At 37.5% G+C, this 15522-nt stretch overlaps 1 protein-coding gene and 1 pseudogene across 2 annotated transcripts; both read right to left on the reverse strand.

Moving 5' to 3' along the window:
- Nucleotides 1-452: 452 nt before the first annotated feature.
- LOC307261895 (large ribosomal subunit protein uL13-like) lies at nt 453-5792 on the reverse strand (annotated as a pseudogene). The gene is made up of 7 exons (XR_013845612.1): nt 5712-5792; nt 5149-5221; nt 4837-4892; nt 4543-4644; nt 2729-2808; nt 2451-2508; nt 453-2024 (listed from the first exon to the last, which is right to left on the reverse strand). The product of XR_013845612.1 is annotated as a large ribosomal subunit protein uL13-like (transcript).
- Nucleotides 5793-9540: 3748 nt separating this feature from the next.
- rpl13a (ribosomal protein L13a) lies at nt 9541-12459 on the reverse strand. Its single transcript, XM_080041931.1, has 7 exons — nt 12386-12459; nt 11617-11689; nt 11286-11351; nt 10996-11097; nt 10528-10613; nt 10251-10310; nt 9541-9794 (listed from the first exon to the last, which is right to left on the reverse strand). The coding sequence occupies exons 1-7, from the start codon at nt 12404-12406 to the stop codon at nt 9585-9587; spliced, it is 618 nt and encodes a 205-aa protein (XP_079898057.1). The 5' UTR covers nt 12407-12459; the 3' UTR covers nt 9541-9584.
- Between the last annotated feature and the right edge of the window lie 3063 nt (nt 12460-15522).

Raw genomic sequence — 15522 nt, forward strand, 5'->3', positions numbered from 1 at the left:
GTCAAAGGTTGAAGAATACTTTCTTGCACTGATTTTATTATTTTCATGTGAAGCCCCAGCGAGTCTCTTGAGGTCTTTGGTTGCATTCCCAGTAAAATCTCACTAATCTCGTTGGCCTTGACTGGCTTTAGAAACATGGACTGTTGGAGAGATTCTTCCTGTTCCCAAGACTCCCCCATACACCTGTCACGGATACCCATGGCCAAATTCGGTCCAACCATAACAAAAAATGTGTTTAGTTTATGCGCCACAGTATTCATGTTTTCATACTTAACGTTATTTTCATGGAAATATTGAGGATAATTATGTATTTTCTTGTCATTTCTTAACACTGCGTTCACTATGTCCCACAATTTTTTTGGGTAATTTGCATTTGTTTCTAAAAGCTTGCAATAATAGTTTTTTTTACAATCTCTGAGAATGATATTTAGCTTGTTACGATAGGTTTTATATTTTAACTCAGCCTGAGGTGTCCTTGCTTTTATGAATCTTTTGTACAATGTATTTTTTTTTTTACAAGCATTTATCAAGGATTTAGTTAGCCACTGTTTATTCTGTCTTTGCTTAAAGGCCCTTTTTTTTAGTGGACAATTTTTTTCATACAGCCTTTGAAATACCTTCAGGAATAATTCAAAACTTACATTTACATCCTTCTCCTTGTATACACAGTCCCAATTTTGCGACAATAAATCATTTTTCAATGCCTCTATTCTCTCCTCGGATTCCAGTCTAACATATGCGTCTGTGTTTGGTCTAATTTGCAACTTTTGTTTCCAATCGTATACAGCAAATACAGGTAAATGGTCACTTATGTCATTTATTAATAGTCCACTATCTATTACATCCCCCATAACATTCGTAAATATGTTGTCAATTAACGTGGCACTATTTATTGTAATCCTGCTTGGCCTTGTAATTAAGGGCTGTAGGCCCATTACGTTCAGTGTATTTACAAATTCATCAGTCAGTGGAGTATTATTAAGTAAATCAATGTTAGTATCCCCACAGATAAATATCTTCTTTTGATTTGATTTAGAAAACAATTCTCCCACATATTCTATAAAGTCTTCCATTTTTGAATCGGGTGTTCTGTACACACAGCTGATAATTAAACATTTATCATTTGTTTGGATTTCAATAGTCACACATTCCATTAGGTTATCAATTGCAGCGCACATGTTATTTACGATTTCAAACCTTATATTTTCATCAACGAAAAGGGCCACTCCTCCCCCTCTCTTGTTAATTCTGTTGACACAAACCAGTTTATAACCCTTAAGTTCAAAGTCCATGCATTTGCCATCCTTAATCCATGTTTCTGACACTGCAATGATGTTGAATGGGTTGGAGAATTTCTGTAAGTATTCCTTAATATGCGAAAAATTTGTGTAGAGACTTCTGCTATTAAAATGAATTATGGACAATTTCCCAATTGACTGAAAGCAACTGATGAATTGATCCTCTGTATGATACTGACAGTCTCTTTTCCCTCTCTTGTAGAAGTGATTATCAGGGTCAATACTTTCATTTTGGTCCGATGATGTAGGATCCTCGTAAAGATTAGCTGATAACTCCAGACTATCATGATAATTTATCCCATCAGTTGTGTTGCTCATTCTTGCTGCCTAGGGTTGATCAGGTCCTCTTCCCTCCGGAATTGAACCAGATCCTCCTCCGTTCTGATTTGCACAATTTTGGCTTCTTCGGGTGTAGCTCCATTCATTTTGATGAAGATTCTTCCATCTCTTGTCCATGTTATGGTCATGAATTAAAAAGTCAATTCACTTTCTATAAATATTATCTTTATTGGTCAGAGGCAAACAGATCAGACAAGGACTCCATATTGTTTGAGAACATCTGTATTTTGCCATCTTGGCCTCAACATTCTGCCAGCTAAATCAGCTTGTAGACTTTTTATTGCCGTAGCGGAGCTTGGCCTTCTCCTTCCTCTTCTCCTCCAGGGTGGCTGTGATAGCCTGGTACTTCCAGCCGACCTCATGTGCCAGACGGCCAAGGAGTGCGAACTTAGTGGGTAAGAAAATTAAAATCAGTATATTCCACAGTTCATCACTGGCAGTCTGGACCATGTGCCTAGATGTGTACAGCACCACTGGCTAAAATATCTAAATTGGCATCAGCATATATTTAACATTTAAAAGTGATTCACACATCTTATTTTTGAATGTTCTCTGAAATTGTAGTCAACATGTTTGAGTTTGTTTAAAGCTTAAACTTGGAGGCACAACTCATCCCACTCAACTCAGTAATCAGATCCGAAAGTTTGACTCATCAATGAATGATCAGATTCGGGATAAAGTTTTTCATCCTTGTCAAGTAGGGACAGTTGTGGAAGGAAAATGTAAGCATTTGGATTTGTGTTTATCCATGTTAGCAAATCTTACAGCAAAGTTAGCTTTACAACGCAAGTCACTCAAATGCTGGAGGCTCACCTTGCGTGTGGGCTTCAGACGCACAGCCTTAAGAGCAGCTGGAACAACCATGCGCATTCTCTGTGGAATAAAATACAAAAATCAGATAAAGAAGAAAACAGCACATCTAAACATTGATGGGACCGCATGTCTCAGATATTATTTATTTTCAGAGTCAAGACTCAAACAAGGTAGTTAAGGGTAGTAATTGACATCATTGACAGCAGAGTTAAAGCCATGAGTACAGGCCAAACAGAATAAAGGTATGTGGCACTTTGTCGACATAATTTAGATCTCACCTTGTCGGTGGGGGGATGCCATCAAACACCTTCAGCCTGTCCAGAGCAGCCTGGCCTCTTGGTTTTGTGGGGCAGCATTCCTATTAGCAGAGAATTATTTAAGTTTTAATAAATCTTCAAATGGCAACCATTGCAGCTATATGAAAAGTTAGTTTGTCCGAGCACACATTTTTGTCCCTGCGCAACTCAGCAATCAGATCCGATAAAGTTTGTCTCATCAATAGATGATCAGTTTCGGGATAAAGTGCTCATCATAGTCAGGCAAGGAACATCTTGTGCTGGATTACATGAACAAAAACCCCGAACTATAGAAGACGTCAAATCTTAACCCTTTAGGCGCCAAAGTCGCAAAATTGCGACATGACGCTGTACTGAATTTAACAGCTGTTTTCTCTAAATAGAGTGTTATATTTTGTTCAAACTCCCCTCCACTAGGTAGCAGACATCCCATACCTAGACCTTAGCTCAGAAAAACGTCATGCTTCAATGCAAAATATTTGAGGAAATCCGGAAATCCCATAAAAAATAAAAAGCAATCCCATCCAAACTTTACTTTTTTTGTCATATCCTCCGAGCGATTTTTACTGTTATTGAAAACATTTGTGGTATTTGGAGACTGACGTGAAAGCACGTATCACTCTGCAGTTACTGTGCTCAACGAGCAGCGGGTGCTGCCGCGAGCCCCTCCCCGTCTCAAAGCACTCGCAGGCGGTCAGTCTCGGAGTAGCCCCTCGGAGCGAGTCCCAGCCTGCTGTCAGAGCAGAGAGGAGACACACCTCCAGCTGCAAATGAATCGCGCTGTTTGGTGCGAAATCGGAGATAGTGTGCCACAAAGCCTTTTTATGCTGAAGTGGTATTGCTGGATTTAGGAGTTATTTAGAGATACGGCAAGCAAAAGGTTGACGAGTAGGGAGTTAGTGTTTACTCTTTCTACGGCCCCGGTCACGTTGCGTCCATGCGCAGCAGTGGTGCAGCCATGCGACGCAGCATTATATAATCATAATGAAGAATAGAAGAAAAAAGGAAATAAAAATGGTGGGTAAAAAAATAATAATCATAAACGCTTACTGTTTACATGAGTTTTGTGGTGTAGTTCTAGTTCACAACTATTGGCTTCCAACAAAGTGGACATCATTACAAATGGATGGAGGGGGTGAATCTGATGAAATACGTTCAACTCTTTCAAAATATCAGGTATTTCATGGAAATTACATAATCCAACATGGCCACCGCCATATGACGTCATAATATGCTAATTAGATGGGAACATTTACTCCCTAGATAAACTTTAGGTCATTCTCAATATTTGTCTCATTTACACTTTGTCACCTAAATTTCAGAAGGCTCTGAATTGAAAGTGGTTTGAGATAGAGACAATCTAGTATTTTTTTAAATAAAACCCAGCGCCTAAAGGGTTAGTAAAACCTCAATGACTCAGTACTTGTGTATATTTCAATTAAACGCTAAATATTTGAAACCTTCCCATGATTCAGTTTAGAGGGCTAAAGTAGTAATAATTTAGGCAAACCACTGCTAAATGTTGCATGTCTAAATTTATCAAAAATATGTTCATGGAGCCTACACTGAAGAACATTTAGTGCACTTGACCGAGCTCAGCAAATTATGCTTGACGTCAATCTATAGTAGTAAGTCTCAAGTACATTTAGAATGCATACATTTCTAAAGCATTAAATGTGTCCATTGTTCAAATTAAGATTCTTACTATATTGTATAGTGATCAAATTTATAATCAGAATGGAAATAATTTAATGCTCTGGTGAAGGAGTCTCCCTGCAGTGGTGCCACATTCTCACCTCTGACAGTCCTCCAGAAGATTCTGCTGGGAGCTCTGAAGTGGAACGGTCCACGAGAGGGGTTGGTGTTCATCCTCTTATGCAGGAAAGCCAGGTACTTCACTGTAGAGAGACATTGAACAGAGTTAAGAATACTTCAGCATTAAGCAGTTGTAAACATTACATTCGGTATGTAATGCTTTGTCTCAGATGGTAGTGCATGTAAGTAGTCTCATGGTCATTTAAACTCGAATTACATTGGGTAAATCATCACTGACAAGCATTTAAAAAAAGTTACAGATTGACACTACTTACGCTTGTTATGGTAGAACTTGCAAGAAACACCCATCTCACCACCACTACTTTGTGTCCTAAAAGATATAAAATACATTAACATTTGGTAATAGAATCAACAGTCATTTTAATGATCATCCAATTCTTGTCTCGGATGGTAGTGCATGTGAGTTTTCTCATGGTCGTTAAACTCAAGCAAGGTAGATAAATGATCATCAATGACAGACAGGTATTGTAGTAGTGGTGTACCTAATGTGCAGTTTGATATTTTGAATATAGTTCTCATGCAGCCACATTTCAGTCACGACACCAATTTGTAATTTAAGAATTTACCCAGCATGACCCGTTTAGCCACAAGGGCAGCAAGCCGGCCCAGTGGATGGGCCCTGCCATCAAGCAGCAACACCTGCAGGTTTGAAAGAAGGGGAAACTGGTTATATCGTTAACATAAAAATAATTAACTCAACTTGCATTGCAACGTTATCCAGATAGACGGTGCATCACATTCAGTGCCACCACGGGCCTTGTTAGAACTAGCACATGGACACTGATAACTTGCTGGTTTTAGACACAACTTGAGCTTTGCATTTAGGTCAAAGCATGCTTTCACGTTAATTCATCAGTCATTACGTGGATACGCATTAAAGCCTTACACACAAGTTTAGTTTAAGTTTTATTACGGGCATCCATAAAATGTGTTAATTTGATGGTACGGTTCCTAGACTTGCACGTAAGCATGACACTAGTTAAAGCTAACATGCTCACAGCCCCGACTCGCTGGCATGATGAAGGCATATCAGCCACGGGTAGCTGTCTCTAACATTATATCAAAATTAAGTCTATAAAGTGCTAATAAGAAGCACAAACATGTAGCACAAGTCCGCAGAGCTACCCACCTTATTAAGTCGGTCCGCCATGATCCCATGATGTGTGAAAAGAAATACCACATGGGTGATGCTGGTTTTATAAAGGTCCATGGGTTCGGCAGGGCAGGCGGAAGTGACGACATTTAAATTTCTCTCGTGGGAAGATTGTAGAAATGTTCTATCGCCCTCTATTGTGCAGAGGGGGACGATTACTTCATCAGTGATATATTTATATATTTTTTTAATTTGTAAGCATCTAAAAATAGTTTCAATCCAGATGAAAAAACATTGTTACATACATATTCATATACATGTTGCTTCACTGCACTGGGGTCTCTGACCTGCAAGTTGCCCTTTAAAGTTGCACTTTGTAACTTTAGGTGTGTAAGAAGTGAAACGTTTCTAAGGTACATTCTCATAACTGAATAAACAAGCTGTATTCCCAGTAAAATTGTATCCCTTGAACACTGAAGTTGGAAAGCTTCCTGAAAAGTTACAGTTTCACTGTTGTTTACAGCAGCAGGCCCAGTTTTTTAGACAACACATTCCAGTCTTGTTTGGACTGAGAATTTATATTTTAGATATATTTCCTCCTCTGCACCTTGTCAGACGTCAAGCTGCACAAAAGTCGCCTGCTTCCCAAAATTAAATAATAAATAATTACAAATTTAAAACCAACTTCTGTTAAGTGGTTTTATTTAGAATTGGCATATAATGAATTAGGTTAAAACTGCCATTGTTAAATGTCACTCTGCTAATGTTGCCTCAAGTTATGAGTCAGTCTTGCTTAATTTCCCTTTCGACACAACCCCTGCGTTCCGAATCACATACTTTCGTTTTTCTATTCTAGGCCTACATACATTTGACGATAAAAATAATCTAGTTGGGATGCAGCAGGCATACTATTGGGACATACTTTTACTTATATCATAACATTGCGCCTTGATCTTGCCTCTTGCTTTAACCCTTAGGGCCCGTTATAATATTAGGCACACTTGTACCGCTAAGGTCCGTAAAATGGACATTTCATTGAGGTAGCTATAAAAAATATTATACATTATTTTTTTTCTACTTTTTTTTGCCAATTCTTTTCCCCCACATCTGACCTAACTATTAATATAAAATATTCATGCATTTTAAAAGATTTTAACCCTTTAAATGCCAGGTTTTGGTCATGATGCCATCGTATTTCAGATGAAAAATAAAATAAAAATTGAAATATTTTCAATATACTACATGCAAACTAATTTCTTTTGTGTTGAATTATTAGGCCTGGGATATGTCAATGATGAGCAGCAAAACTGATTTTCAGGCATTATTATTTTTTGTGCAGTGTCAAATACTCACACTCGTACCGCTAAGGTCCGTAAAATGGACATTTCATTGAGGTAGCTATAAAAAATATTATACATTATTTTTTTTCTACTTTTTTTGCCAATTCTTTTCCCCCACATCTGACCTAACTATTAATATAAAATATTCATGAATTTTAAAAGATTTTAACCCTTTAAATGCCAGGTTTTGGTCATGATGCCATCGTATTTTAGATGAAAAAAACTGGAAAAATTAAATATTTTCAATATACTACATGCAAACTAATTTCTTTTGTGTTGAATTATTAGGTCTGTGATGTGTCAATGATGAGCAGCAAAACTGATTTTCAGGAATTATTATTTTTTGTGCAGTGTCAAATACTCACACTCGTACCGCTTAGGTCCGTAAAATGGACATTTCATTGAGGTAGCTATAAAAAATGTTATACAATCTTTTTTTTTTACTTTTTTTTTGCCAATTATTTTCCCCTACATCTGACATAACTATTAAATAGTCATGAATTTTAAAAGATGTTAACCCTTTAATTGCCAGATTTTGGTCATGATGACATCGTATTTTGGAGGAAAAAACTGAAAATGTTTATTATTTTCAATATACTACATGCAAACAAATTTTTTTTGTATTGAATTATTAGGCCTAGGATATGTCAATGCTGAGCAGCAACACAGATATTTAGGCATTATTATTTTTTGTACAGTGTAATAAACTGACACTCATACCGCTAAGGTGCGTAAAATGGACTTTTGAAAAAGGTAGCTATAAAAAATATTATACATCGATATTTTTCCAACTTTTTTAGGCTTGATTTTTAAACCAACATCAGTACTAATCATACATTTAATTTTTGTGTTAGGAAAAGAACCTCACCTGCAGTCCATGCACATTTTCCACTCTTTTTGTTATTATCCAGAAGTGAACAGTGAACAGTGAATGGGCCAGGAACAGTGTAACAGGGACATCATTGGCTAAATAAAGTTGTGTGTATGAGAGAGACTGTGTGTGTGTGTGTGTGTGTGTGTATCCCCATTGACCTAGACATTATGAGCAAAAGGCTAGTGGTTTTCAAGTGGCACTGTTTTCATTCACTCTGTTCCATGTGTAGTTTTCCATGCAGAAGTTCAAAATCCCTCTAAAGATGACTTTGTATAAATGCACAGCACACACACCTACCTGAGGTCCATACACACAAGCATGTACAGTGCACTGCTTCAAATAAGTTAAAACATGGGTTATCTTCAATTGAGCTGTTTACACAGCTGCCATTGAAACCAGTTTATACAAAGCAAACTGTGGAACTAGTTATTTCTTACCTGGCAATATGGAGGGAGCCTTTACACAAGAAGTACATGAAGCTTTGGGAACAGTGATGGAGTCTGATTCTGATAGTGATTCTGAGTAAATGAAATCAGTGCCACTTGAAAACCACTAGCCTTTTGCTCATGTCATAGGTCATTGGATACACACACACAACCTTACACACACACGTGCACACACACTCCTCAGGGTTAAAGCTAAAGGGAGAGGAAGGTGGGATTGTGACGGTGCTATCTAGTGGAAATAGCCTGTTTTTTCTCCATATGCCAAATATGGTCATAATGACGTAACATGGTGGAGTAGTAAAAATGATCAATTCCAAGGTAGAAGCCCAGATTGACACCCAGATATAAAAAAATGCATCAATTATGCTTTAATTGCAGTGCGTTGAAAAAAGGCTGTTTGAATGGGTGTTAATGGACGTTTTATGGACCTTAGCAGTCTGAATGTAACTCTTGTTTGTATACAGTGTATTTTAGCCTTACTGTAAGAGCTGAGCTGGAAATAACATAAAAATACACTTTCTTACCAGATTTCATGCCATATGCATGAACACAGCCAACATTATCCAAAAAAAAGAAAAATGAAATGTCCGTAAAATGGACATGTGACATATTAAGGGTTAATATGTCACATCCCTGTTTGTTTTCATATGGAGGCTCCAGTAATGCAACATCACTTCAGGTGCGCACTGGATTATGTGCAAGAATCGCCCAAATAGGATGCCGTTTTCAACACTAAAACTCTCAGACGGATGTAGTAGACATCCGGGTCTTTCTATCAAATCTGGCCACAAGAACCGGGACATCCTAAATCTTTTTTCTATCATACTAAATAGTAGAAAGTATTCAATTCGGAACGCAAGGCTAGTTACAGTTGAGCGAGTTTCCTTCAGGAAAGAATCCAGTATTTTAAATGACACAAGTATTGATATAGGTGCCTGAGGTTCTCAAACATACAAATATTAATTTTATATGAATGTGGTACATTGCACATCTACCTCCCAAACATTAAGACAAGTGTTACATTGCTAAACTGTAACTGTCAGCTTTCACATTTTGAAAGCTAGACTCAGGTCACACGTCAATTGCATAGTTACCCCTACTCTTGTTTAAAAAAAATAAAAAATAAATCATATTAGATGTAACTAGTAACTAGATGTAACTTTCAACGTTAGAGCCATTTATGGTCAGGAATGAAGTCAATACACTTTCTATAAACATTTATTTTCTTTATTGGTCAGAGGCAACCAGCTCAGACAAGGACTCCATATTGTTTGAGAACGTCTGTGTATTTTGCAATCTTGGACTCAACGTTCTTTTCTGCCAGTTTGGTCAGCTTGTTGACTGTCTTTTTCTTGCCGTAGCGGAGCTTGGCCTTCTCCTTCCTCTTCTCCTCCAGGGTGGCTGTGATAGCCTGGTACTTCCAGCCGACCTCATGTGCCAGACGGCCAAGGAGTGCGAACTTAGTGGGAAAGAAAATTAAAATCAGTATATTCTACAGTTCATCACTGGCAGTCTGGACCATGTGCCTAGATGTGTAGAGCACCACTGGCTAAAATATCTAAATTGGCATCAGCATATATTTAACATTTAAAAGTGATTCACACATCTTATTTTTGAATGTTCTCTGAAATTGTAGTCAACATGTTTGAGTTTGTTTAAAGCTTAAACTTGGAGGCACAACTCATCCCACTCAACTCAGTAATCAGATCCGAAAGTTTGACTCATCAATGAATGATCAGATTCGGGATAAAGTTTTCATCTTTGTCAAGTAGGGACAGTTGTGGAAGGAAAATGTAAGCATTTGGATTTGTGTTTATCCATGTTGGCAAATCGTACAGCAAAGTTAGCTTTACAACGCAAGTCACTCAAATAAGTGACCCACAAATAACATTTACATAAAATGCTGGAGGCTCACCTTGCGTGTGGGCTTCAGACGCACAATCTTAAGTGCAGCTGGAACAACCATGCGCTTCCTCTGTGGAATAAAATACAAAAATCAGATAAAGAAGAAAACAGCACATCTAAACATTGATAGGACCTCATGTCTCAGATATTATTTATTTTCAGAGTCAAGACTCAAACAAGGTAGTTAAGGGTAGTAATTGACATCATTGACAGCAGAGTTAAAGCCATGTGTACAGGCCAAACAGAATAAAGGTATGTGGCACGTTGTCGACAATTTGGATTCTCACCTTGTCATATGGTGGGGGGATACCATCAAACACCTTCAGCCTATCCAGAGCAGCCTGGCCTCTCTTGGTTTTGTGGGGCAGCATGCCTGTTAGAAGAGATTTTTTTAGGTTCAAAAGAATCTTCAAATGGCAACCATTGCAACTGTATGAAGTGTTAGTTTTTCCAAGCACAAATGTTTGTCCCTGCTCAACTCAGCAATCAGATCCGATAAAGTTTGTCTCATCAATAGATGATCAGTTTCGGGAAAGTGCTCATCATCGTCAAGCAAGGAACATCTTGTTGCCAATTATGCTTGAACACAATCTACAGTAGTAAGTCTCAATTACATTTAGAATGCATATATGTTTTCTAAAGTAAATGTGTCCATTGTTCCAATTTAAGATGCTATATTTTATAGTGATCAAATGTATTAAAATAATTGTATGTTCTTGCAAAGGTGTCTCCCTGCAGTGGTGCCACATTCTCACCTCTGACAGTCCTCCAGAAGATTCTGCTGGGAGCTCTGAAGTGGAACGGTCCACGAGAGGGGTTGGTGTTCATCCTCTTACGCAGGAAAGCCAGGTACTTCACTGTAGAGACAGACATTGAACAGAGTTAAGAATACTTCAACACTAAGCAGTTGTAAACATTACATTTGGTAATATGTCTCAGATGGTAGTGCATGTAAGTAGTCTCATGGTCATTTAAACTCGAATTACATTGGGTAAATCATCACCGACAAGCATCTTAAAAAGGAAAAGAGGGTCAAATTACTTACGCTTGTTACGGTAGAAGTTTCCAGAGATGTTAATTCCTTCACATCTCACCACCACTACTTTGTGTCCTAAAAGATAAGGAAAATACATTAACATTTGGTAATGGAATCAACAGTAATTTTAATCATCACCTTAAGTCTTGTCTCAGATGGTAGTGCATGTGAGTTTTCTCATGGTCGTTAAACTCAAGCAAGGTAGATAAATGATCATCAATGACAGACGGGCATTATAGTAGTGGTGTGCCTAATATGCAGTTAAGTATTTTTAATGTATTCTTCATGTAGCCACAACCAACAGTCGCATATAACATACATTTATTATTTAAGAACTTACCCAGCAGGACCTGTTTAGCCACAAGGGCAGCAAGCCGACCGAGTAGATGGCTCCTGCCATCTATCAGCAGAACCTGCACGTTTGAAAGAGAAGGGGAAACTGGTTATATCGTTGGCATAAATAGCTCAACTTTGATGGCAACATTATCCACATAGACGTCACATTTCTATCAGATACCCGACTGAGTCTAGTGACATGAGTTGACTAAACAATTAGGCGAAAGTGAAAGAATAGCACTTTTTTTAAATCAGTGCTCATCATAAAACAACCGATTAACAATTAATGCCACCACGAGATTTGTTAGAACTAGCAGATGGGACACTGATAACTTACCGGTTTTAAACAACTTTAGCTTAGCATAATCGCCAGAGCATGCTAGCTAGTAAATTAAAATAAAGTTATTACGTGGATATGCGTTAAAGCCTTACAACCAAGTGAATAGCTTCAAAAACTTAAAACGGGCATGTTTATAATTATAGTGAGTTTGAGCGGACGTTTCCCCAGACTTGCACGTAAGCATGACACTAGTTAAAGCTAACATGCTAACAGCGCTGACTGACTCGCTGCCATGATGAAGGCATGTCCACTCAGCCACGGGTAGCTGTCTCCAACATTATATCAAAATAAAGTCCTGTGATAAACACACAACAAAACTACACAAACTAGTAGTTCCGACGTAGTTATTGCTCACAGGATAACCATAAAAGACGAGGCTCAAGTACCAATAAGAAGCAAATAAGGATAACATAATTGCGCAGAGCTTACCCACCTTATTGAACCGGTCCGCCATGATGCGCGAAAAGAAAGACACACGGGGCTGCTCGTGGTAAAAGGCAGGGGCAGGCGGAAGTGACGAGCTTTATTTCTTACTCGTGAGAAGTGTGTAGAAATGTCGCCCTCTAATGGACAGAAGGGGACGGTTACTTCATCAGTGATATTTGTATTTGTTGAAGCCTGTGTAAACCACATTTCTTCCATGTCATTTGGGAAATTAGTAACATAATAGTATTACGCATCTAAAATGGGAGACACCTTTTTCTCAATCCAAATTATAAAATATTTTCATACTCATATTCCTATAGGCTAGTTCCTTTACGTTTGGTAAACTTTGTTATCACTTGATCCCGAGCTGAGAATTTATCATTGAGACCTTGTTCATCCTCTGGACCTTTTGTCAGATCAGAGTCACCTGCTTCCCAATATTAAATAATATGTAATAGGCCTAATATATAGGCCTGCGCATACTTTACATTACATAAAACTTAACGCACATCTTGCTATAAGAGACTTTTCATCACTTGTTATTTTTAAGTGTTTTTATTTAGAATTGGCATATAGTGAATTGGGTAAGAACTATGTTAAAGGGTAGTTTGTCAATTTTCTCTGATTTTAAAATTCAACAAATGCGAATAAGAAGAAAATAGAGATAGTCTGTGATAGCTATTTTAACAAATGTTGAATCAGCAGTATCCCTGAGTATTGTTTATATAGATAAATATATCATAATGTGCTTACTAAGAATCGTTTAATCATTAAAAGGTTTTTTAACCAAATTCTGAGACATCTTTTTAGGACATGATTCGAGAGAATGAGAATAGTTTGTATCATATAATGTAGCCTAAATTAATTTCATCAAACAAAATAATTTTTATATAGCACTAAACGGTTAATCTATTGGTATTTACAAAGAAAAGAAAAAGGAAATAAACCGTCTTGGTAACTATAACTTGGTGGTCGTCATACATATCCATTAGTGGGTCAGTATTTAGAACGAGCAGTATCACACTGAACACAGAAGAAAAGAGTTCTTTCTAGGGCTCTAGTCCAGGCAAAATAGCATTTTTCATAGAATAAATTGTAAAATAATTTTTTTCAGCTCAGATCATTTCTATGAGGTGTCCAGAACAACATACTAAAAGTCCTAAGAAATCCTAGTTGAGGAAATATGTTTAATTCTCATCAATCCGAGATGTGTGCCAATAAGGCGAGACACCAATACATCCAAATAGGGCAATTTTTTTCCTTTAGTCCTATCAAAATGAAACTTTACACAATGAAAGTATCCATGATAATTAACATTTTTTGTATTACAAGTTTCTTTGAAAATGAATTTTAATATGCAAATGAGCTATACACTAATCGTACACGCCCAAAATAAACCCAAATGGGCTTCATTTTTTCCTTTACTCCTACCACAATAAAACTTTACATAGTAAAAGTATACTTGAAAAGTAACTTTTTTTGTATAACAAGTTTCTTTTTAAATTAATTTGAATATGCACATGAGCTCCACACTTATTTAATATCCAATCATCGTACTGCCAATGGGTGATGGCGATGCTGCTCTTAGACTGGCCTCTAACCTGAAAAACTGTCTGGCTTACCTGCCAGGGCTATAACAGGTGCCTCTCATGAATTAGATTTGTCTCTTCAAATGCCACTGCACGCAATTTGATAGCACTACAACAAATCAGAGCAATGAACAATGTGACTTATTAAGCCCCGTTCGTTTAGCGAACAGCGGGTTAACTGTTAAATTTTACTTTTGCCGTGGTCGGTCTGCAAAACAGAACATTCCTCTTACTTGCTAATGCTTTTACTATGTAAAGTTTTATTGTGGTAGGAGTAAAGGAAAAAGTAAGCCTATTTGGGTTTATGTTGGGCATGTACAATTAGTGTATAGCTCATTTGCATATACAAATTAATTTTCAAATAAACTTGTAAGACAAAAAATGGTGTTTCACAAACCATGCAAAGCACGATGCAGATGTTCTCATTGTCCAAACTGCCATTGCCTCTGCCAGAACAAAAGACACAGTCTCAGAAGGTGATGACACAGACTTGTTAGTACTCTTGTTGCATCATGCTGATCTGAATGCACACAAGCTTGGCAAATGGCAAGTCTGACCTGTATGGGTACAGTTTGGTGAGCCTAAACTGACCTGGCTGGTTTCATTTGTGTTTTATCTAGTGCCGCCCAATTTCTTCCCTAAAGATCTCTCATTACATTGGTCCATTTCATCACTCAATTTGGCCCACCTGATCACATACTTTCAAGCAGCACTGTATGGTGCATAAAGTAGACAAAGGAGTTACTTGGTCCCACGGTGTGTGACAATCTCCTCTTTATCCATGCCATTTCAGGCTGTGATTCTACATCTCGTCTATTTGGCATAGGAAAGGGAATGGCACTGAAAAAAGTAAAAAATTACACTAGCTAGGGGAGGGGTAATCTAATTCATGAGAGGCACCTGTTATACCCCTGGCAGGTAAGCCAGGCAGTTTTTCAGGTTAGAGGCCAGTCTAAAAGCAGCATCGCCATCACCCATTGGCAGTACGATGATTGGATATTAAATAAGTGTGGAGCTCATGTGCATATTCAAATTCGTTTAAAAAGAAACTTGTAATACAAAAAAGTTACTTTTCAAGTATACTTTTACTATGTAACGTTTTATTGTGGTAGGAGTAAAGGCAAAAATTAAGCCTATTTGGGTTTATTTTGGGCGTGTACATTTTCATTTTTCATTTTCATTTAACTTTTATTTATCCTCGAGAGACCAATTGAGGGGTGACCCTCATTTTCAATGACGTCGAGTTCAAACAAATTCAAAGGAAAAACAACAATACATAAACAATATTCAACGCAAATACATCAAATACACAACAACAGGTGAAGAGAAAAACAATTGAAACATTTACACAGTGGTGAAGATTAAGTGGTAGCAATTAAAATTAAATGGGTGAAAGTACAATATAGCCTAATTAAAACAGTTACAGGTAGAGTTTGGCAGATTTAAAATAGTTTGTTTAAATTGGTTAAAGGATATGAAGTTATTTAGTTTAATTTGTTGCTGTAAGTTGTTCCAGGAGTCAGGGGCACTGAAGCTAAAAGCTGTCTTTCCCAGC

This window comes from Ammodytes marinus (assembly GCF_949987685.1).
Source record: "Ammodytes marinus genome assembly, chromosome: 15".
Lineage (NCBI taxonomy): Eukaryota > Metazoa > Chordata > Actinopteri > Uranoscopiformes > Ammodytidae > Ammodytes > Ammodytes marinus.

Bases quoted from the DNA above. Each gene is read 5' to 3' on its own strand.
- rpl13a (XM_080041931.1), bottom strand. From the start codon at position 12,406: ATGGCGGACCGGTTCAATAAG. The intron at 10,614-10,995 runs GTGAGAATGTGG...CTCTTCTAACAG, and splicing joins CTTCTGGAGGACTGTCAGAG to GCATGCTGCCCCACAAAACC. The intron at 10,311-10,527 runs GTGAGAATCCAA...TTTATTCCACAG, and splicing joins TCCCCCCACCATATGACAAG to AGGAAGCGCATGGTTGTTCC.